We start from the raw sequence: 23,609 nt of genomic DNA on the forward strand, positions 1-23,609 counted from the left end.
TGATTGTATATTTCTTATTCCAATGTCTCTCGCGCAAATGTGCACTTTCCCTGGAGGAAGGAAAGGACTTAGTGTCCTTCAAGATAGCCGCCAGACTGCTACATTCCCCCAAGATAAGTTCTGGTCTTACTCATGTCCTGTTACAGTTCTCTACGGCCAGTGTGACTGCTAGAGGAGGGGTGCTCTGAGTGAGGGAGATGTGGTGTACCCTCCCCAACCCTGACCTCTACCCCCCCCCCCCCCCCCCCCCCCCCCCACTACACACACACACACACACACACACACACTTCCCCTGCAGATCCCCAGCAAAGGACACACCCCCCTACTGATGGCCGGGGGATTACACACATATGCACATATCTGCAAACATGCACATACACAAACACGCACACTCACACTCACACACACAAACACACACACACACACACACACACACACCTTTGCTGCCCGATGGGTACGGCCCAGTGAGAGATCTCCTGCTGCCTCTGACCGTCTACATGAAGCAGGCGAGCCCTCCTACATACAGCGAGACCACCAGGCAGCCAGGGCTTGGATCGCACATACATGTTTGACCCTTGACCCCTCCCATATTCAGCCAGCCATAAATGATAAATGGACTGCATTTATACAGCACTTTTCTCAAAGAGCTTTACAATACTACCTAACCTTCACCCATTCATGCAGACATTCACACACAGACGGCAGGGCAACAGCCAGCTCTTCAAGAGCAGTCAGGGTGAGGTGTCTTACTCAGAGACACCTCGACAGTATGAATCGAACCAGAAACCTTGCGGTTACCAGCAAACTCACATGCCGTCCCATGCTCTTGAATGTCAGATCCAGGCAGCCCTGCTACGATACGGCTGAACCTCTGGGGAGGGACAGCACAACGCCTGGTTCAGAAGACTCTGAGAGAGGAGGCGGGACGGAGATATCGGATCTCGTTTGAGAAGATTGTTTGCGAGACAGACACTTGTCTCTGAACGCTGGTATCCCCATAGGCTGCTTTTTGAAAGTGTGATTGGGATTTCTATGGAAGTAAATCTGTGCCATCGGGTTTTGAAAATAAAAACACATTGAATTATACGCACTGAATATTTATGCATGGAAATAACCTATCTGAATTTTTTGCCTCTGAATTTAACTCTTTACATTTTCAATATATCATAATCACCTTTATTTTTCAATGTTAAAAAATTCAACGTTAAAGTATTCAACTCAAATATTTTCAGCATCCCAAAATTCAGCCCGCCAAAGTCACCATCAAAATTCAATGTACGAAATTCAGTGTTAACATCCGGGGACCCAAGAAAGAGCAATCGATCCTAGATGCTAGATCGCGGTCAAACGAGTTGGCGCATCATTCTCGTTGGATACCTGACTCTCACGCGGGAAGGCAAAACAGATTTAGCCATGTCCAATGGCAACAGCAGCAGTAATGGTACGGAGCCCCCCAAAGGACATGGAGGAAAAAAATAATTTTGGTTGAAAAAAAAAAGCAGAGAGAAAACGAATAATTTGGTTTGCGAGATATCGCAAACCAACTCCCGGGTCAGAATTTAACTTCCGGGTCAGAGGAAAAACTAACAACCACAACGATGGAGCTTGGGAGTTTTATCATCGTTTATTTTGAGCTTGGCCTCAAATATTCGGACAACAAATCAATACTTGCCAGTAGGCACGTCTTCCACATAAGTGAGAGACATCTGAAGAGGATACTGCGAGATAGGGGACACTCGCCGCAAGGCATACTCTGACCTGTCGGTTCTGGTGGATTTTATTAACGACCAACTGCGGTACTCTGGACAGCTCACGGGTACCGAATACCGATGGATGTACGCTAAATGCAGGGAGCATGGACTGCGTGTGAGGAAAGAGGATGTGCGGTTGTTGTTGAAAGAGCTCGATCCCAAAGGAGTGTCACGAAGGCTAGCAAGACGTCTCAGACGACGAAACTAACTACTAGTGTAGATAATAATAGATAGTGTACATAATATATAACTAGTATTACTTTTCTTTTCATACTTTTGCAGTCTTCTTCTAAATGTCACATGATGTTGCTGTGGTGTCAAGCCAGCTGATTTTATACAGGTTTCAGGTCATCCTACTTGAACCGGCAGGACGAACGCACCCACTGCTGTATACAATCAGCTGTCTTGACACCATAGCAACATCATGTGACATTAAGAAGAAGACTGCAGGAACTTGTCATGGTATGAAAAGTAATACTAGTCTGATTACAAGAACAATTAAGTCAATTGTTCTTGAAGAAGTACAATTATTAATTCATTGTTACGTTTTTCATCTAGCTAATGTGGCCAGTGAAAAATATGGCCTGAAAATATCAGGAAACAGCACCAAACTTGTTGGGCGATTTTTTGTTTATTCAGAGTTCCACATACGGGATAGCAATATAGTTACAGTAATAAAAAATGTTCCAGTCTCAACAAAAACATGAATAGCGTGTGTTGTCGTTTTTTAACCCCTCTCTCAGTATTTGAAACTACAGGTTGTAAATGAACAGATATTTTCAAAATGCTTTTCTGTCGGTAACACGTCAATGTTTGTACTGATTGGCAATCAGATGTTCAGAGTTCGATAGATAGATACATCCATTTTTTTGGTCCCATCATTTGAAATCCAATGATATTCTATCTAGAAAAACTCAGAATAAGTATTCACATTTAGTTACTGAAGCCAGTTACCTTTTTTGTTAAATACAATTCTAACTGAAAAAAGTGATACATTTGTTAAAGTAAAGTTCTGAAATTGATACACATTTGATTTACTTTTTACAGGCTTTGTCTATAAAGCCCCCCCTCATTTCTGTGTTTCTAAACTATCGTAGGAATGTAACATTTGCCAAAAGCTAGAGATGTTGAGCTATGACTTTAAAGGAAACTTATAAAAGGAAAAGGACAGCAAGGTGGATTACTTATGTGACCAAAAAATCCTGCCACTTCGAAGCTCAACACAAGACACAACTAAATACGTCTGACCTACACACATGCCCTGATGGCCTCTCTGAGGTGCATGTACAAATTCACTGCCTGATATGGATCTGTTGCTAGAGTGAGATTGGAATCAGCCATAAAGATGTTGCATAGTTCATATAGATCTGGATCAAACGGTTTGGTCTGGCGAAAGATACATTCATTTTTGCACAGTTGAAAATCACCATCTTCAATTGGGGAAAGGAAGTCTCTTGTCCCATAGAGTTCAGGTAATGCAAACATCACGTTCGGCCGACCGCTGGGGACGTTAAGGTTTTTCGATGGCCTGATGGTGTGTGTGTTCCAGACCTGTGCAGTGTCATCCAACTCATCCTGTTAAAAGCAAGAATATAAAAACAGTAAATACATTAAGGAAGAACTATAAATGCATATCCAGGGCTGTTCGCTTATTTTTTTTTTAAGTGGTAGCACTGGTGCCAGCAAGCACAAAAATTCAGTAGCATAAAAATAAATTTTGTAGCACACAGTGTGATCGAAAACTTGCATAACCCCTTGCATTTCACTCTAATTACCTTTGAGCATGTCATCTTGGTCTCATTTGAGATTCACAATCAATATTATATCCTGGTGTGCAGTAATAATTGTAGAAAAAATGAATAGGGCTGCAGTTATTTAGACAAGAGCCTAACCTGGCAATAGCAACATTTGCTGATTCAGAATTGTTTCCCCCCCCATAGAGCAATGATATTAATATCTATATCTGTATCAGTGTTTCCGCTAGAAGAAATTGGTGCCGGTCATGTGACAGGGAAGGTTTCATTTTACCGGTCAAATTGGAAAAAAAACGGTCGGAAATTGTCCGTGTTTATTGCACTTAAAAAAATTGATAGGCAGGCTATATAAAGAAGAAGAAGTGTGTGATCATATTTTGATTCGCCATGGTTGTTAAATACCGGTGCTCCGCAAAGCTTGCCGCCGGCTTTCGCTAGCTTGCCGCCGTTTAGTTCATAAACCTACGGTAGTCTATAGGGGAGCGTGTCTATGTTCCCCGAGTCCTATGTTCCCCTCTTTGTATGAGACTGGGGAACATAGGACCCTTTTTTTTTTTAAAAGGGTCCTATGTTCCCTGCTTTTCCCAAAAAAGGGTCCTATGTTCCCCGATATGTATGTGACCGGGGAACATAGGACCATTTTTTTAAAAAGGGTTCTATGTTCCCCGGTCTGTTACTTTTTCCACCATTACTGCCAAATTCCGGCCGAGATAACTACCATTGCATGTCTTTACCTTTTGTGGAAGAGGGAGAGACGTCGGAGAACCTGACGCAGTATATTCATACGCCGGTAAACAAACCCCGAGAAGCCCAATCCTTACGAGAGCTCCCCGGGTTACGGCCATCCGGAGGCGCACAGAGCTTTTGGCCGTGATATTATTATACAATTATATTATATACTATTATATAAAGAGCTCCGGGAGTCGCAAACGGCAACAATCACTTTCTCCTCCATGCTGCAGTTCACCCCGGACTGTCTGCACTGCACTGAGTTGGCCGGTTGAACACTGATTGGCTGTTACGTTAGACATTTCACTCTGTTGAATGCCGATTGGCTGTCATAACGCGAATGCCGTGTCAAAGTTTAAATATTTTTAAAGATTGATAGATTACGGGGAACATAGGACCCTTTTCTGGGAAAAGGGTCCTATGTTCCCCGCTTTTCCCAAAAAGGGTCCTATGCTCCCCGGTATGTATGGCTACAGGGGAACATAGGACCCGCTCAATTTTGTTCTGCTCAATGGTTGAATCTCCTCGTGACTGAATGTTTGTATACAGCGCGCATGCTGTATGAGCGCAGGGTTGATGCGCTCCACTTTTTTCTGTGGAGAACCAGCGCCTTGAACATTAAGCATAAAACAATACCGGATCGTTTTCGCCCGTTTCGGCTCCGTGTGGACGGGGCCTTATTTCAAATCGGTCATTCTGACCGGAGACATTTAGAATTTTCGGTCCTCCTCATTTTTTTCCAGTAATTACCGGACAACGGGAACTCTGATCTGTATCAGTGTTTCCGCTAGAAGAAATTGGTGCCGGTCATGTGACCGGGAAGGTTTCATTTTACCGGTCAAATTGGAAAAAAATCGGTCGGATACTGTCCGTGTTTATTGCACTTAAAAAAATTGATAGGCAGGCTATATAAAGAAGAAGAAGAAGTGTGTGATCATATTTTGATTCGCCATGGTTGTTAAATACCGGTACTCCGCAAAGCTTGCCGCCGGCTTTCGCTAGCTTGCCGCCGTTTAGTTCATAAACCTACGGTAGTCTATACAGCGATCAATTTGAGCGAGTGCACGAAATGTAACAACTTATTTATTTTATCACAGGCTACGCTACAATCAAAACCCTCATTGTTTTACATGAATTGGCTAAACAAATGACCACTGTAGCCAGAGCCGGTTCAGACCTCCATGGGGCCCTAGGCAAAATTCTGCCAAGGGGCCCTCCTAACTGAACCCCCAAAATTTTCAACCGTCGCACCTGACACCCAGTGCTTCCACTCATCCATTTTATTTAGCAGATCCATATTGTCCATTTTCTGTTGAAGTGGTTGCTAGGCAAACAAATTGAGTCGTGAGAAGACTTGAGCTTAACAAAACGACATGTTTTCGATTTACAATGAACGTGTCTTTATAAAATGAAAGGAGAGTAAAATGCCATAATAAACAACGTACTAACCTCAAAACATCAAACCAATACTTCAAGCAACAGTTTGATATTTCTCAGTATGATCTCACTCTATTAATAAGTGTTTATTATTTAGCACCATTGTCATAATATTTCACGAGTTTTATTTATTCACCAAGAATAAATCGTATCTGCGTCTATATTTGCCTGTGGGATATCCAAGCAAACAAACTTCAATCTTAGTCAATATGTATCCATTACTTTCCATTTTGTTAAGTGCAGTTGTAACTATACAAGGCTACAACTAAAATTATAGAAGCTAGCAAGACGCACACAGAGACCGGGGATCCCCAAGGGCTCACCGCCCTGTAGGTCTAACATGGACTGTCCCTCCCTTCTCCCACCAGGAGAGGAGAGTTAAAGGCTTTACCTGACTGCTGCTCCCGCAGTTCATTTTCAAGTTCCTTCCTCTTCCTTTTTTCATTCCCCGAAGGATAGCTCCGCTTCATCTTTCTACACTGATGATGCAATGATGCGCATGGGTAGCTATCTGACGTCCGCGACGAACAGTTACGTTGTCAGGTTTTTTGTTTGTTTTTTCACGGGGCCTATATTATAAATAATACATGTGCGGGGCCCTACGCAACGTGCGTAGTGTGCGTATTGAAAGAACCGGTACTGACTGTAGCATATTTAAACAATTCAAATGAACACATTCATGTTGAACACATTCATGCTGCTCAATTTAAAAGGTTGAATCTCCTCGTGACTGAATGTTTGTAAACAGCGCGCATGCTGTATGCGTGCAGGGTTGATGCGCCCCACTTTTTTCTGCGGAGAACCAGCGCCTTGAATATTCCGCATAAAACGAAAATAGGTTGTTGTGAATGTTTTTGCGAGTAGTACTTCCATGGCTTATTTCAAAATGTGTCTATAGGCTGCTGTTGACTGCTCTCAGCTCTCTGCAGCTGAAGGACAAGATGTGTCCAGCCGAAAGTGGCGGGTGGACTCAATAACTTCAGCCTACTTTACCCAGTTTGGCGAGTCTTAATTTTGAGCCCTCTAAGCAGTGTTGTGCATCACTTATGGAAGTAAATCTGTGCCATCGGATTTTAAAAATAAAAACCCATTGAATTCTAAGCAATGAATATTTATGCATTGAAATAACGTAACTCAAAATAAAATGTTTGTATTATTGGATATTTTGAATAATTATGAGCTATTGCATAAATAAACCCACACATGCATAATCCCATTCACACATATATACAAGTTTTAACTACTTGCTACACTTTTGTAGTTGAAGATATTTATTTAGTTTAATTGATTATTTATGTTTTTTCTTGAAGTGCTATTTTTTTTACATTACATACATTGCACATACTGCACCCCTGAAATCTTCAATATATACGTTATATAACAGCATAAACAATGTTCATGGGGTGAGTAGTGGTGTAACATAACGTGATTCTGCAGTGGGAGCATTATTTGATAGAGGCAATTGGTCTATCCACATACTGTGTAACGATGGTGTAGGTCAGGGTTGGCATGAATGAGGCAACATGCGAGATTCTCCTCACGGTACTTTTAGTATACTATAAGCTTTTGACCATACCACGCCAGGTCTCCATGGCCAGGGCCGGTTTTTGCTATGGGCAATGTGGGCGACCGCCCAGGGCGCAATCTATGTGAGGGCACACGAGCGAGCGCCCTCCAAAAAAAAATAAAAAAAATAAAAAATAATAATAATAAAAAATGTCGCCATATCTCTATACTACCGCCGCTCATTTCCATGTCAAAGTTGGTGGAGTGGGCGGTTGGGCGCCCTCACGTCAACTTGCTGCTGAGAGTCAGAGTCATACAGGTTATGTGTGTTTGTCAGAAGAGGCAAGAGGGAGGGGGGCGGCGGGGGATCAACTTGCGACTGCAGAGGTCGGCAACAGGGAGGGGGGTTATGTGAAAAATGTAAAAAAAATAATAATAATCTATGTCAATCTCCGTGAATTTATTTACGTGATGTCACGTGACTCCGGTTGATTGACGGGCGAACGGACGGTGTTGGCAAAAGGTCATGCAAAAGTTAATGATGTCGAGTCTTCATCTTCATCATGGATAAAGGTAAAAGACCAAAGAAGCCATCAGGTGCCCAGTTCAGAAAAAGAAGAAAAGAAGAAGAGGAGAAACGGGCAAAAGATAAAGGTATGCAGATTTCTAGTGTGACGTGAGGGACAGGCTATAGGCTATTTATTAGCCTCTTGCTAATATGTTGCTATTAGCCACAGAAGACAACTGTGTCGCTGAATTTGGTTTTTAGTTTTGCTAACTATTAGAATTGAGGCATCATGTCCTGCAACTTATTTTACCCATAGGCAACCTAGTCTAGTTTGTGTTTGCAACACAAACTTGAAACTTAAGTGAGAGCCGGGTTCCTACCATGCTCCTCAAAGTTGCTTAGTGCCAGAGAAAGAGATACAGACCCCCTCAGACCACGACAGAGGTGTCATTCAACTTGTTGTAAGTCAATGTATCATCACAAAAGTTATGAAAATATTTTATGAAGGTTGAAAATTTCCTTAGTGTTGGTTTAAATAACTTTTAATAGGCCCTATGACATGGTATTTTGTAAGCCACATGTGAGCTTTTTAAATAATTTGTAGTGTGTTATGTTTAGTTAGTAGGATGTTAAAACAAATGTTAATAAAATGTGCATTATGGTAATTTTAATTGGGTAACTGTGTGACACAAGTGTGATTTAACTTACAAATTGTATCTTAATTGTAAATTCAGGGGCACTTCTGAAATAAGAATGTGAGACCCTGCAAACTACACTGCACTTTAAAGGACACTCAGACGTGGATGGCAGAGAGCTTGTGCAGGAGCTAAAGAACTTCCCTGACCTCCCATCAAAGTCGATGACTCTGCTTGAGCTGCTGACTTTCATCCACGAGAAAGAGCTCGCAGAAATCTACCCCAATCTGTGGACTGCACTTAGAATTGGTTTGACCCTCCCAGTGACAGTAGCTGAAGCAGAGAGGAGTTTTTCCAAGCTGAAGCTTATTAAAACATACTTGAGGTCCACTATGTCCCAGGAGCGTCTCTCTGGACTTGCCATCATCAGCATCAATCATACAGTTGCACAACAGATTTCGTATGATGATGTAATTGATGATTTTGCAGCAAAGAAGGCTAGAAAAGTCAAGTTTTAGATTGCACTTCACATCTGTTGGTAATGTTAATGCCAGTTGTAAACAGGGTGAAAAACCCAGGGTGAAAAATTTGCTACAGTCTGAGCGCTGAATTCAGATTATGTTAATTATCTGCTTTTTCTCTATGAACAAAACTGGTGTGTTATCATAACTGGAACTATTCAGAGATGGTATTAGGATGATGCAAAACAAAACTCGTATGTAAAATACAATATAGTTTACTGCACAAATCTTTTTTTAATGCTCCACAGAGTAGTTTTATTTGTTGTTGTATTTTTTAGCTTTCTTCAGGGATTTTTCAAGCATGGTTATTAGATCCTGTGGAATCCTTGTGCAATTTACATTGGTGTTTATATACTGTATTTATTTATCTTGTTTTTTCTCTGTTCTTGTTACCTTTTTGTATTTAAGATGATATATATTAAAATAATACAAATAATATAAGATATTGTTGTGTTGGTGTCAGGGTTTGGGGGTACGTTTTTTTTTTTTTTTTTTTTTTTTTGGCGACGAGGTGGGGGCGGGGGGGGCGTTGCAAGGGATGGTTCGCCCAGGGCGTAAATCCAGCCAGGACCGCCTCTGCCCATGGCACTATATATATTTAACACACAGGTGGAAAGTCCGGGATTCCTGCCTACAACAAATCAGTTACTAAATAACTCAGTTACTAATAACTGACTTCGATCGTATACTGCTGTTTATTCTAGTCGAGCGGAAGAGCACGCACTTCTTCACTCCACGTTATCTCGTATAACCAAACAAAAGAGGGGGGCGCCACCTAGTGGCGCTACATATTATAAACCTGACTGTTACAACTGTACCCCTGAAATCTTCAATAAAGACGTTATAAACCAGCATCAAAATATGCCCGTTGACTTGCGCTAGCCTAGTCTCCAATGATAAGAACACCAAGGCTAACTTGGGAATCAGGCCCTATGTCCAAAATTCCGAACTACCCTTATTTTTCAATTCGACGTCCTTCTTATGTACAAGTGTCCGTTAGTATTGTCCATTGCTGAATCTTACAGAAACAACCCATACTAATGGCATATATATATATAGAAAAATGTACTCACCGAAGCAATGTTACTGCTGCTGTCGCCGTTGGACATGGCTAAATCAGTTTCGCCTTCCCGCGTGAGAGAGTCAGGCATCCAACGACGCGCCCACTCGTTTGACCGCGATCTAGGATCGATTGCTCTTTCTTGGGTCCCCGGATGTTAACACTGAATTTCGTACGGGACTCTCTAAATCGACGCCACTTTGACCTGGGCGGGACTTTACGTCCTACGTCACTCGCTATGGGTGTGCATGTGTGGGCGTAGCCGAACCGCCTCGTTTCCACATACGTACATTCTCGTATGCGATCCAACCGTCTCCGACCGAAAGTCCATTCATTCCTATGTGATTCTCCGTAATGTCAGTTTTTCCTCCGTTTTTCCTCCCCTCCGTAAAATTTCTGTCCGGTATGTCCGTAATACACGTTCAAAAAATGTAACTTCCGCCGTCGTTTTACGGAGATACCGTATGAAAGTTTTTATGTTTTTCACAAAACATGACAGTACCTGGCAGGCCAAACTCCTCGCCGATCTCTTTCCAAGCCTGGTTGGTTTTGTTTTTATCTCTGTATAGGTCGATCCTCATGTTCCAAAGTACCGGTCTCCTAAAAACGGCCATTATCATACGTTCCCCAATGTTTTTGGCTGACCGTAAATAAATTCATGTCCGTACGTAAAACACTAGCGCCCCCTTCCGTAAATTTACGGAAGCACGGATACGAAAAACATACGTATGTGGAAACGAGGCGTGCACGAACTCCCTTGCACTACAGGATTACGAGCGTCAGTGTCGTACGCGATGGAGGGTGGGTGACATTCCTACAGTCTGTGATGATAGGCTATATTTCTACAAATGACTTACTATTTCCAGCGATTAACATGACGAAACAACACGAACTAAGCTAACATTAGACTATAGCCATGCCAGATAGCGCCATACCAGCTAACCCTAACTATTTATATTAAACTCTGAACCATTTTGCAACAGACAACTGTGTGTTGGTGTGTCCTATTGCTTCCCACGTCTGCGTCTGCATCTTTCCCACTCCTGGCTAATAGTTTCAGCTTTTGTACTGTATATCAGAAATGATCACCCTGTACCACACTGCTGACTTGTTGATGTTTTGTGAGCACTCACGCATTTCTCTAGGTATCTTAAGTTTCCTACTGGAGTCATCAAAACTTTGGACTTTGTTATTGTAAGAAATATTGTGTTGCAAAAACACTTTGTGTCTTACCGTTACCCTAACCTTAACCCCAGTAACATTTCTTCATCATAAACTACAAGTTACGCAAAATGGCATACAAACATCCAGTCCAATATGAAAGAAAAAAGCTGGCTTCATTAAGGAATCAAACCCCTTATCCCCGCGTTAATGAGTTGTTCTCTGACCACTAACCCATCAGGTCTTAGTACATGCGATTCAAGAGTTAACCACTTGACAATCTTTAAACTTCAGTTGCCTAGAAATTGTAAAGACAGTGATGTGTGTACATTGTGCGACTATCCGTCACTCGCGATGTGTGTGCAGTCCAAAATGAAAGAAAAAACCTTGCATCACTAGGGAATCGAACCCCCAATCATCAGTTGGTCGTTGGTAACTGTAAACAAAGAGATCGCATTTTGTTTAACTGCTAACTAACAAACGGGTTTATGCGTTCACTGAACAAAGATTATGGAAATAAAAGACCACTTTTCCATCAGAAAAATCATCAGAACCGTCATTACCAACCCATAGACACTAAAAGCCAAAACCTTTCTCACATGCACACCCACGCGAGTGACGGCTACGCGCACACATGCACACCCATAGCGAGTGACGTAGGACGTAAAGTCCCGCCCAGGTCGAAGTGGCGTTGATTTAGAGAGTCCCAATTTCGTACATTGAATTTTGATGGTGACTTTGGCGGACTGAATTTTGGGACGTTGAAAATATTTGAGTTGAATATTTCAACGTTGAATTTTTTAACGTTGAATTTTTTAACATTGAAAAATAAAGGTGAATATGATATATTGAAAATTTAAAGAGTTAAATTTAGAGGCAAAAAATTCAGATAGGTTATTTCAATGCATAAATATTCAGTGCTTATAGTTCAATGTGTTTTTATTTTCAAAACCCGATGGCACAGATTTACTTCCATAGATTTCACAGTGTTGAGTGCCAAGTTTGTGTTTGCTTTAAGTCAATTACAGCAACGTGATTGGTTCAAACAAATGGGAGCAAAAAAAAGTGAGATGCCACATCCAGCCAGATCTGAGGTGCAGGAGGAGGAGGAGGATACTATATGCTTCTTAAATTGAGAGGAGGAGAAGGAGGAGGAGGAGCAGGAGGAGTTGAGAACACATTAACCTTGTCTGGAAGATTAAAATACAGAGCCCCATGACATCAGTATTTAGAACCAGCCATCCGGCATGAGGGGTCTGCGGGCTGATATAGACTAGAACACGAGACCACTCATGGAAGTGGTCTCATGTATATTTGAACACGTCTGCTATCAAACATGTGCATGTATTATTGTATGTGTCACCTTACCTCATCAGAGGTACGTGCGGCTTTTAAGTGAATGTCACTCTAAAGGAATCGTAAACTGATTTCTAAACGTTCTAAACGTAAAACTAGATTTAATTTCACATAATTGAGATCACCTGTTGTTCAACTAGTAAATTAATGAGGAGGGATTTGGTCACAAAGTGGAATAAAAATAAACAGAGAGAGAGACAGAGAGAGAGATGAGATGAGATGAGATGAGATGAGATGAGATGAGATGAGATGAGATGAGAGATTATACAAAATAAACAGGTGCAAGTGGTTCTTTTGGGGTGTGTGCCTGGGTTTAGACCCAATCTTTTCCTCCAGATGACCATCAGAAAGCCATGCTGACGTCGATTCAGCTGCCTAGACATTGACGTATGACACGGCCCTAAACTGGCATCTGATTGGCCAGTGCTTTCCTGGGTGATTTCTTAAAGGGACAGGCCTGTGTGACTCAACAGGGGCCAGGAGTGGAGAGGCGTGGGCTGTGATACTGGAGGGAGTCGAGTCCAAGCTGAGCTTTAATTACAGAAACACACACAGGTGAACGTGAGGCAAATCACACCAACACACACAGCTGGAACCAACACATGAGTACACAAGCACATACACACACAGACGCAAACAAACACACGTGTGTATACACACACACACACACACACACACACACACACACACACAATGAGACACACAAAAAAAAGATCTTACACACACAGACGCAAGCAAACACACACACACAATGAGACACACACAAAAAAAATAATCAAACACACACACAAAAAGTCACACAGAGACGCAAACAAATAAAAAAACATACAGACCCACACACACACATACACACACACACACACACACACACGTAAATTCAAAGTTACGTGCATAGTCCCACATTTACAGACAAACACATACACACAAAATGTCCCGGAAGTGACCCTCTTTCATAACGGTGATGGTGACTGAGGGTGGCAGCGAGGCTGTGTTTGCATGTGTGTGTGCTTATGTGCGTGTGTGCGTGTGTGTGTGTGTGTGTGTGTGTGTGTGTGTGTGTGTGTGTGTGTGTGTGTGTGTGTGTGTGTGTGTGTCTGTTTGTGTGTTTGTGTGTGTGAGATAGGGATGGGTGGGTCTGGGGGGGGGTTTGCTATAATTATCTGTGATGTCTGCCAGTGCAACCAGAGAAGCAGCCGTCACCCTGCATTCTGCTACATACCAGACCATAAATAACCACGGACACACAGAGAGAGAGAGAGAGAGAGAGAGAGAGAGAGAGAGAGAGATAGAGAGAGAGAGAGAGAGAGAGAGAGAGAGAGAGAGAGAGAGAGAGAGAGAGAGAGAGAGAGAGAGAGAGAAAGAGAGAGAGAGAGAGAGAGAGAGAGAGAGAGAGAGAGAGAGAGAGAGAGAGAGAGGTGTGGATGGAGTAGAAGGGTGTGAGGTGAGAGTAGAGAATGAGACTGTGTGAGAGAGGTGTGTGTGTGTGTGTGTGTGTGTGTGTGTGTGTGTGTGTGTGTGTGTGTGTGTGTGTGTGTGTGTGTGTGTGTGTGTGTGTGTGTGTGTGTGTGTGTGTGTGTGTGTGTGTGTGCGTGCGTGTGTGTGTGTGTGTGTGTGTGACAGAGAGAGGGAGAGAAGTGTGAGAGGGGGAGAGAGACATTGAGAGTGTGGAAGAGAGATTAGATGAGAGCTATTTTGAATGAGAAAGAGTGAGTGTGGGGGGGGGAATATTGTGGAGCTGAGATCCTTGGAGTAAGAGCAGTTAGAAGAATAAAGGTTGAGAGAGACAGATCACAAGAGATTTGTAAGAAAAATGTCATCCCTAAGTCTCTAAATCACCTTTTGACACGATTGAGGGATAGTAAGTAAGTCAGTAAGTCAGTGAGTGTGTATGTTGTTAATTGTCAATAATGTCTACAGAGTTGGGTAGAGAGTAAGACCAGTCGACAGTGAGTCATCCTGTGGCCCGGTTCTGAGGATAGTTGAATTATCTCACTCCTATCCCAAATATTACTTTGTTTGCTCTTCAATTGAATTGCCTTCAAAGAGAGAGAGTGTCTCTCTCTCTCTCTCTCTCTCTCTCTCTCTCTCTCTCTCTCTCTCTCTCTCTCTCTCTCTCTCTCTCTCTCTCTCTCTCTCTCTCTCTCAGGACCTCAAGCATAAATAATTGCCTTGGCGCCCCTGTGAACAGCCTAGGAGGAAAGAGAGAGAGAGAGAGAGAGAGAGAGAGAGAGGTATAGGTAAGTTGAGAGAGAAAGAGGAGGAGATTTTGACATTTAGAGAGTAAGAGAGCAAGACATACAGACACACAGGCCGACACACAGACCAACACAGACACACACAGATAGACAAACAGACAGAAACACAGAGAGGCAGACACAAAGACACACACACACACACAGACAGACACACACACACAGACAAACACAAACACACACACCCACACAGAGACACACACACAGACAGACACAGACCGACACACAGTCCGACAGAAAGACAGACCGACAGAGAGGGAGAGAGAAGACACGCTTGCAGTACATCATCTCACTCTCTTCTGCAAACTTTCTCTACAGCAAATAAAAAATGTCTACCGGCAGATACAGCTAGAGAGCAGCTTGTGATGAATAATACACGAGCCATTAGGATTGTACAATGATCAAGGCATTGCACCGCTATTAAATATGGACCGGTGACAGCAAGGTCAGAGTGGCCAACACTTCCCCCCCAGCCGACTCCTCAGAAAGGAGTTAAAAGACCAAACAGACCAGTTAGACGCTTTTAACCAAAGCGACGATAAGTACACTTGTCAGAAGCAGTTGAAACAATATATCGCTGTCTGTGCAGATACGATGTTCATAGAACCAATGGCCAAGCACTAACAATCGCTAGGCTAACCCATTCCCCGTATACAACAAAGATAGCTAGGATAAGATGCTACACAACTAAGTACTATAACTAAGTACGATATACAATAAGTGCGTATAAGTGCCAGGACGTACAATATCGGTTCTTCCACCACAGACCCCAAACTCATTTCAGGCTGCACCTCGGCACCACCACCGAGGAATCATGCAAAAACACTCTATATCTCTTGTTTCTGTGATAGGTGAAAGCGGTTTGCATATTTTGTTGTTTTATGCAATTGCATAATGCCTGCACTTTTTGGGGTCGTATCCTCACTGTTGAATGCACTTAATGTTACTCAACTTGGACAAAAGTATCCGCTAAATTAATTTAATGTAATGCAGTGATGAGGCATAGAAATGCTTCCCTGTTTAGGCCTGGAAAGAATTTCAAACATCACTCAAGACTCAATTGTTTAGAGTTCACCTAGACTCTGCATAGCCACCCCCTCCTACTTATTGTATGTTGTACGTCCTGGCACTTAATGTACGCACTTATTGTATGTTGTATGTCCTGGCACTTAATGTACGCACTTATTGTATATTAACTTCTACGTGCTGGCACGAAATGTACGTACTTATTGTATGTTGTACGTCCTGGTACTTTATGTACGCACTTATTGTATGTTGTACGTCCTGGCACTTAATGTACACACTTATTGTATGTTGTACTTAGTTATAGTACTTAGTTGTGTAGCATCTTATCATAGCTATCTTTGTTGTATACGGGAAATGGGTTAACCTAGCGATTGCTAGTGCTTGGCACTTGGTTCTATGAACATATTTACTGTACCGACAGTGATATATTGTTTCACCTTCTTCAGCCAAATGTACTTAAGTCCCTTTGGATAAAAGCATCTGCCATATGCCCTAGCGCTGCGAGTTGAAGAGTCGCAAAGACCTTCAGAGCGGGGAACGGGGTCAGGATCTAAAAAAGGGGGTGGAAACCCAACCAAAAGACTCAAGAGGCACTTGTTCAGAGTTCACCTAGACTCTGTTTAACCACCCCTTCCCACCCCTCTTATGCACTTATTGTATGTTGTCCTGGCACTTAATGCATGCACTTATTGTATGTCGTACTTAGTTATAGTACTTAGTTGTATAACATCTAATCCTAGCTATCTTTGCATTACACAGGGAATGGGTTAACCTAGTGATTGTTAGTGCTTGGCACTTGTTTCTATGAACATTCTTACTGTACGGACAGTGATGTATTGTTGTTTCTCCGTCTTCTGACAAATGTACTTATTGTAAATCACTTTGGATAAAAATGTCTGCTAAACGCCCTAGATGTAAATGTATATCGATTCTTTCACTTGAGTTGTGAGCAGGAGAGAAAGCCCATGAGCTAAATTCAAGTTCCCAGCGATGGAAAATTATCTCTTTCTCGCGTAACAAGCATGCTACCTCACACCGATTGGTAACAATTTCTCTGCTCAATCCACTGGTATACGTTGGCGTTGGTCGTCACAAACAGACACGGAAAGCACTTGGTTATGTGTCGGTGTGCTGTGTTATGATGGCAATGTACTTAAGATAAGCATTATATCTAGGGTCCAACATTAAACAGTACAACACAAACACAGACAATAGAAACACTTCTAGTTTGAACTCAAAGCATTCAGTTCATCAGTTCAGGTCTAGCCAAAAGGGAATGCATACTACTGGCTAGAAAAATAGGTGGAAAATGAACTCCTAGGCCAAGGCAACAGATACCAGGGATGGATTAGGAAAAGATGGAAGGATAGAATATTCAGAATTATTATGACCTGCAACCATACTTTGCACCCAGCATGCAAGAGTGTGTAAAACCGATGGACAGTTATTCTGCCAAATATAAATACTCTGGATGTTTCACTGTTTACCTACCTATAAATACTCTACTGCCCTATTTAATTATGCTTTGTACAAAGGCTATTATAAGCATCCAAACACACAACATATCACCACACACATGCACACACACACACACACACACACACACACACACACACACACACACACACACACACACACACTTGCACACACACACACACACACACACACACACACACACACACACACGCGCACACACACACACACACACACAAACACGCACGGGGGTTTCCAGAACAAAACACGAAGAAGGAATGAAGGAATGTATCAAACATATGATTAGATAACTATATATCATTTCATTATTAAACACACTGCAGAATTAATTGAATATTTGATAGTTTGATAGATTTTATAAGCTGTATTCATGATTGACATATGCCAACACACGGAAGTACAGCTCTAGATAACTAGCTAAAAGGTAATCAATGAGTGATTGGCAAAGCATTTTTGTGAAGAAAATGTGAACCAATGCTCTGAAAGAGCTTATAATAGCCTTAATACTGTTAGTCAAATGTATGCGCTGTGTGATATTCGATGAGACTCGCTGATACAGACAGCGGGACTGTATGACTTACAGGCTGAACTCTTTCTCACCGGAGGAATCTTGTTGCATACTCAGCTTGCTATGCTGTGTGTGTTTTTAAAGATGAACCCCCCACCACCACTCTACCACCACCACCACCAACATCACCACCACCACCAACATCACCACCACCACCACCACTCTACCACCACCACCACCAACACCACTCTACCACCACCACCACCATCCCCAGCATAGGTCAAATACAATTTTGACCAAAATGTAACTGAAATGTTTTTAACAAATGTATTTTGATTAATTTTATGCGTACAAACACTGTCCAAAATCCAACGCTGGCCAGACAGAGCTCCACACATCTACAACATCCACACATGTACCAAATGCTCTGACTAAACAAATCAGGTATGTGGTGATGGCAGGCCTGTGGTAAGCCTACCTGGCCTACTACATCTACTGTGTAATCTTTGCGCATGACCGGAACCTTCAACACTAAAGGCTAGGTCGAGCTAACACTAAGGTTTGTGTTTTGTGTGCGAGGCTTTCGAGGGAGGCATGAAGGCAAGGGTTTGTTATTTTTGCTAACTCTCGCTGCTTTCTGCAAATCGCCTCCCCTCGCCTTAAACATCTCGGGGGGTGGGGGGGTTGTTGCCCTGCGAGCTTCAGTGATGGTTTCTATAACAATTCAATAACTGTTGATCCTCCGTTCCCCCCATTCTCCGTTCCATTTAGAAACGTGTTTAGAAAACATTTTGTATTTCGCTTGCTTCAATTAAATGCATTAAAGGTCCCATGACATGCTATTTTATGTATTCTTTAATATAGGTATTAGTGGGCAACTAACACAGTATTCAAAGACGTTCCTGAAATTCAGCCGTGGTGCAGAGTTACAGCCACTCCGAGCCAGTCGCACATTGAGCTTCCCCCAAATGCGCTGTTTCGGTGGGCGTGTCAAGGAGGAGGGTGGGGGTGTGGCCCTGAGCAGCTTGCAGCCAGGGACGGTACCATGCGCTGTTTACAGTGGATGTATCGCAATGGCGAGGCGCACACAGCCTTTAGCCGTGTTCTGTAAATATTCTAGAACACACGGGAGTCCTGGAGCTCTATATCTAAATATTATCATATAGCCTACACAGATATCTATATCATATAATATATATTATCACGGCCAAAAGCTGTGTGAGCCGATATTATGAATCTCAAACGACCGCGTTGGGTTCTCCGACGTTCCTGGTTCTTCAACGTCCACATCAATGTGAATACACACACTGTAACGCAAGTGTTTCTTGTCGGTTCTTTTGTCTTGTATTTCCACAACGAGACTGTCGTGGGGGTTATCTGAGCCATGGTTGAGAAGGAATTGGGGGAAAGGAACTTTGGTTTGACTCGCTGAAGTACATGAACTGCGACATGCCGCCGGTTGCCGCGAGGCACCATCGCCCGGCAGCGGGCAGCCGGCAGCAGGCAGCGCGCAGTTCAGTCGACTTCAGGTTGATGTGAAAGTGGAAGAACCAGAGACGTCGCAGAACCCGACAAAGTCGTTTGTGATTCATAATATCGTCTGGAGGCGCACACAATATGTTATATGATATAGATATCTATGTATTATATGATATTATTTAGATATAGAGCTCCAGGACTGTAACGCAAGTGTTGTACACTTCCTTGTTATTTGGATAACCGTTCTGCTGTTGGTGTTATGGCGCATAACACGTCGGACTCTCGTCTCTGGTATTTCTACAACGAGACTCGTATTGGGGGTTATCTCAGCCAAAGTTGAGAATGAATTGGGGGGAAGGAACTTTGGCTTTGACTCCCTCAAGAACATGAACCAGGACATGGAGGAGAAAGGGATTGTTGGCGGCGAATGTCTCCCGCTTGAGCCCCGCTGAGGGACCACCGCCGGAGGCGGAGGTGCCTAAGCGCTGCCCGGCAAAGATCCCTTTCTCCTCCTTGTCGTGGTTCATGTTCTTGACTTGAGGGAGTCGAAGCCAAAGTTCTTTCCCCCAATTCATTCTCAACCTTGGCTGAGATAACCCCCAATACGAGTCTCGTTGTAGAAATACCAGAGACGAGAGTCCGACGTGTTATGCGCCATCACACCAACAGCAGAACGGTTATCCAAATAACAAGGAAGTGTACAACACTTGCGTTACAGTCCTGGAGCTCTATATCTAAATAATATCATATAATACATAGATATCTATAATCTACATCATATAACATATTGTGTGCGCCTCCAGACGATATTATGAATCACAAACGACTTTGTCGGGTTCTGCGACGTCTCTGGTTCTTCCACTTTCACATCAACCTGAAGCCGACTGAACCGCGCGCTGCATGCTGCCGGCTGCCCGCTGCCGGGCGATGGTGCCTCGCGGCAACCGGCGGCATGTCGCAGTTCATGTACTTCAGCGAGTCAAACCAAAGTTCCTTTCCCCCAATTCCTTCTCAACCATGGCTCAGATAACCCCCACGACAGTCTCGTTGTGGAAATACAAGACACGTCAAAGAACTGACAAGAAACACTTGCGTTACAGTGTGTGTATTCACACACACACACATGTGGCGCTCGCACGGTCGAGTCTCATTGGCGGGCCAACGTCTCTGGGCGGGCCAGGCAGAGTAAGGGGAGGAGCTGAGATTCCTCATGACGTCATGAGCACAGACATTCCAAATCAGCGCGCTTGGGCCTCCGTTTTTTCAAAGGCGAGCAGAACAGCTAGTGCTCGTTTTACACCAAACGCAAGTTTTAGCCACTGGGGGACCATGGGCAGGCTAGGGGAACTCATATTTATGTTAGAAAACCTCACAAAGTGAGATTTTCATGTCATGGGACCTTTAATAAATTAGGGCCGCCAACAGAGGGCGCCGCCAGAGGGCACCCCAAACGCTTTTGCCCCCCTATGCCATCGCCTAGTTCGTCTATGCCTAGCGCCGGCCCTGCATCTCGGTGGTGTTAATTAACTGTCAACTGATGGCTGTCAACTGAATTTCCCGGGATACCTTTGGGTAGCGCAAAGTATCTGTTCTCCAAACCTTTTAAAGAGGAATTGGCACACTTGGCTATTTTCTAATGTAAAAGTAGGCCTAATCGCGTTCTGCAACAGTAACGCCTCGTGCCCACTGCATCCGTCCGTTGACTGATCCCCATTGACTTTGAATTGGGACGGACGCGCAATGCATTGTGGATCTGTGCGCTCCGTCAAAAAGTTGAAAAATGTGCAACTTTTTCGGCAGCGACGGATCCGGCATCCAATCAGATCGTGTATGGAAATTTAAGCACTGTGACACTACTCGGGCTCTGACGATCCTGGAAAGCTCCCCCATCCGTCAGCCACGCCTTCCGACGTCCTTTGACGGACAATGCAGTGGGCACGAGACGTAATTCCGTTTCTGCGCACGAAAAAAATCCCTGATAAATCAATCCTTTGCGGTCAATGTGGTCAGTTCTGGGGATGCATCAACCAACCGATGACTTCAGCGGTCCAACGTTAATTCACAGATCGTATTACCTTCTCCGAGGTCCATGACGGCAAGCACGGCGCTGCTGGTCGCCTCGCCCAGGGTGTTGCTCGCCACACAGGTGTACAGCCCGGCGTCGCAGGTCCGGCAGTCCCTGATCCACAGGCCGCCTGGGTCCTGGGCCTCGTTGGGCGGCAGCGGCTCCTTGTTGCGGTACCATCTCAGCTTGGGCTCCGGGTTCCCCAGGACGGACACCCTGAGGCGGATGTCGCACCCCGTCCCCACCGCCGCCTTGCGGAGCTTACGGACGAAACAGGGCGGCGTGGGTTCGTCCGGAGACACGGCCTTGGCCGCCGCCGGCTTGGTGACCTTTGCCCTTCTGGAAGGGGTGCTGAGGTCGGACGCCTGGCTCATTGTGGCTGCGGTTTGAAAGGGAGGGGGGGGTTAGGCCGAGGCTCCAACGGGGCGCACGGACCACAAAGCATTGCGTGTCCGTCCCCATTCAAAGTCAATGGGGAGCAGTCAATGGACGGATGCAGTGGGCACGAGGCGTAAGGCATCAGTACACTGGGGTTAAGTACATGGTTAAGTAAGTGGTTAGGGCAGGGGTCGGAAACCTTCACTATCAAAAGAGCCATTAAAGGTCCCTCCCACAAAACCTCTTCGCCCCCTAAAAGGAAGATAATACAGCATCTAACGCTTTATTTATAGTTATACTACATATAAAATAACCAATAGCCTGAAGTTTGTAAAATGTATGGGTGTAGGTTGTGACGTTTATTTTAGTTGACAAAATATTAAAACACTTTATTTTTCTATTCTAGCGTCACAGTATCACATTGATCTCTGAAATAAGAGGAGTTCCTTTGAAATAAAAAATAAATAGTTTTTCTTATTTTTTTTTTAATCAAAGCTCCATTGAGCCAGTGCAGAGGGTTGGAAGAGCCTTAATCGGCTACAGAGCAGCGGGTTGCTTACCCCTGGGTTGGGGTGTTCTATTGCACTCCCAGTGCAAAGGAACCCGGTTCGATCCACAATGTCAACAGCCTACCCAGCAGGCATCCTGTTGCGTAACCCCTACCGGCTCCGTAATGTCGCGGATCTGAATTCGCTGCAAATCTTTTTGGATCAGAGCTTTTGCTAAATGAAGCGTGGTACAATATCATGCGTACGACGCATCTATAGGCTAACATTTTTAGCGCGGGGGGCTCAGTGGGAATCGAACGCCTAACCCTGGTTAGTGTTTCAGGCCATGCTCTCGCAGTCAAGCTAGATAGGAAGCATTTTAGTGGTAAAACATTGTTATACATGCACGTTTGCAATGTTTTATTTTATTTTGTCAGTTGATTGAAAACTAGTCGTAAGAACAGCAATGCTACTACAAGAACCATTCTGTCCAACTGCATTTTGCCTATAAATAGGCCTACTCAAACCTAAATGACACTTCTCAATTCAAAACACCTATACAGACCGACTGCGACTTTAAGTTATTTAAAAAAGTAAACAGAAGTGAATGCTTTTCATTCATTCCATTTTTTCATTCAAAATGATTACGTTGCAAATACGGACGTTGCAAATATGGAATAATGATCAAACTCCCAAAACATTTGTATTTATTTATTCTTTCTTCTAAGTATTGAGACAACGAACAAAATAACTCATCTTATATCCCATTGATCAGCTACAGGGTGGTCCTTATAATAACCAGGTGTGTGTTAACCGTACAAAGTGTAGCTGTAGACCTACTTACCTTTCCTAAAAGCTTGGAGTAATCGCACTTTTGACATCCCCAAAGGTCTGCAGCGGGTTACATGATCTGCAAATACCCCCCCGGTACCATGTCTCAAAGGCCAGTTCGCGGTGTGTCCTCGGGCGTCAGCCTCCGGGGGTGATAAGTCCCTTCTGATTGAAGAAGCATTAGCGATTCGAAAAGTTCTGGAGGGTTGGCGTTAACCCCTTGGTGAAGAGGTGTGTGGGGGGGGGGGGGGGGGGGGGGGAAGAGAGAGAGAGAGAGAGAGAGAGAGAGAGAGAGAGAGAGAGAGAGAGAGAGAGAGAGAGAGAGAGAGAGAGAGAGAGAGAGAGAGAGAGAGAGAGAGAGAGAGAGAGAGAGAGAGAAAGAGAGAGAGAGAGAGAGAGAGAGAGAGAGAGAGAGAGAGAGAGAGAGAGAGAGAGAGAGAGAGAGAGACCGTGCTGGTGTTTCGTGACGTCATATTGTCCCTTAACTAGGAGCTCTGAAAACTTTGCCTCGGTTGTTCTTTTTTGGTGTGTCTTCGCTCTATCTTATCTGTTCCTCAGCCACACGCCAAACTAGTACCAGAGCGGTAGAATATCACACGCACACTCTCCGAGCTCTGAAAGGACAGCTGCACCACCAGGTCAAATGCACGCGCCTGCTTGTGTCACTGAC

At 43.8% G+C, this 23,609-nt stretch overlaps 1 protein-coding gene across 1 annotated transcript in view; it reads right to left on the reverse strand.

The window, feature by feature from the left end:
• The window catches only part of LOC115541713 (striated muscle preferentially expressed protein kinase), a 149,851-nt gene extending 126,682 nt beyond the window's left edge, over positions 1-23,169 (reverse strand). Inside the window, exons 1-2 of the mRNA XM_030353559.1 lie at positions 22,953-23,169; positions 21,253-21,621 (exon numbers count right to left, since the gene is read on the reverse strand). Coding sequence (XP_030209419.1) covers positions 21,253-21,621; positions 22,953-22,989 — 406 coding nt within the window. The 5' untranslated portion in view covers positions 22,990-23,169. The remainder of the gene's footprint in view (positions 1-21,252; positions 21,622-22,952) is intronic.
• Between the last annotated feature and the right edge of the window lie 440 nt (positions 23,170-23,609).

This window comes from Gadus morhua, chromosome 4, assembly GCF_902167405.1.
Source record: "Gadus morhua chromosome 4, gadMor3.0, whole genome shotgun sequence".
NCBI classification, from domain to species: Eukaryota; Metazoa; Chordata; class Actinopteri; order Gadiformes; family Gadidae; genus Gadus; species Gadus morhua.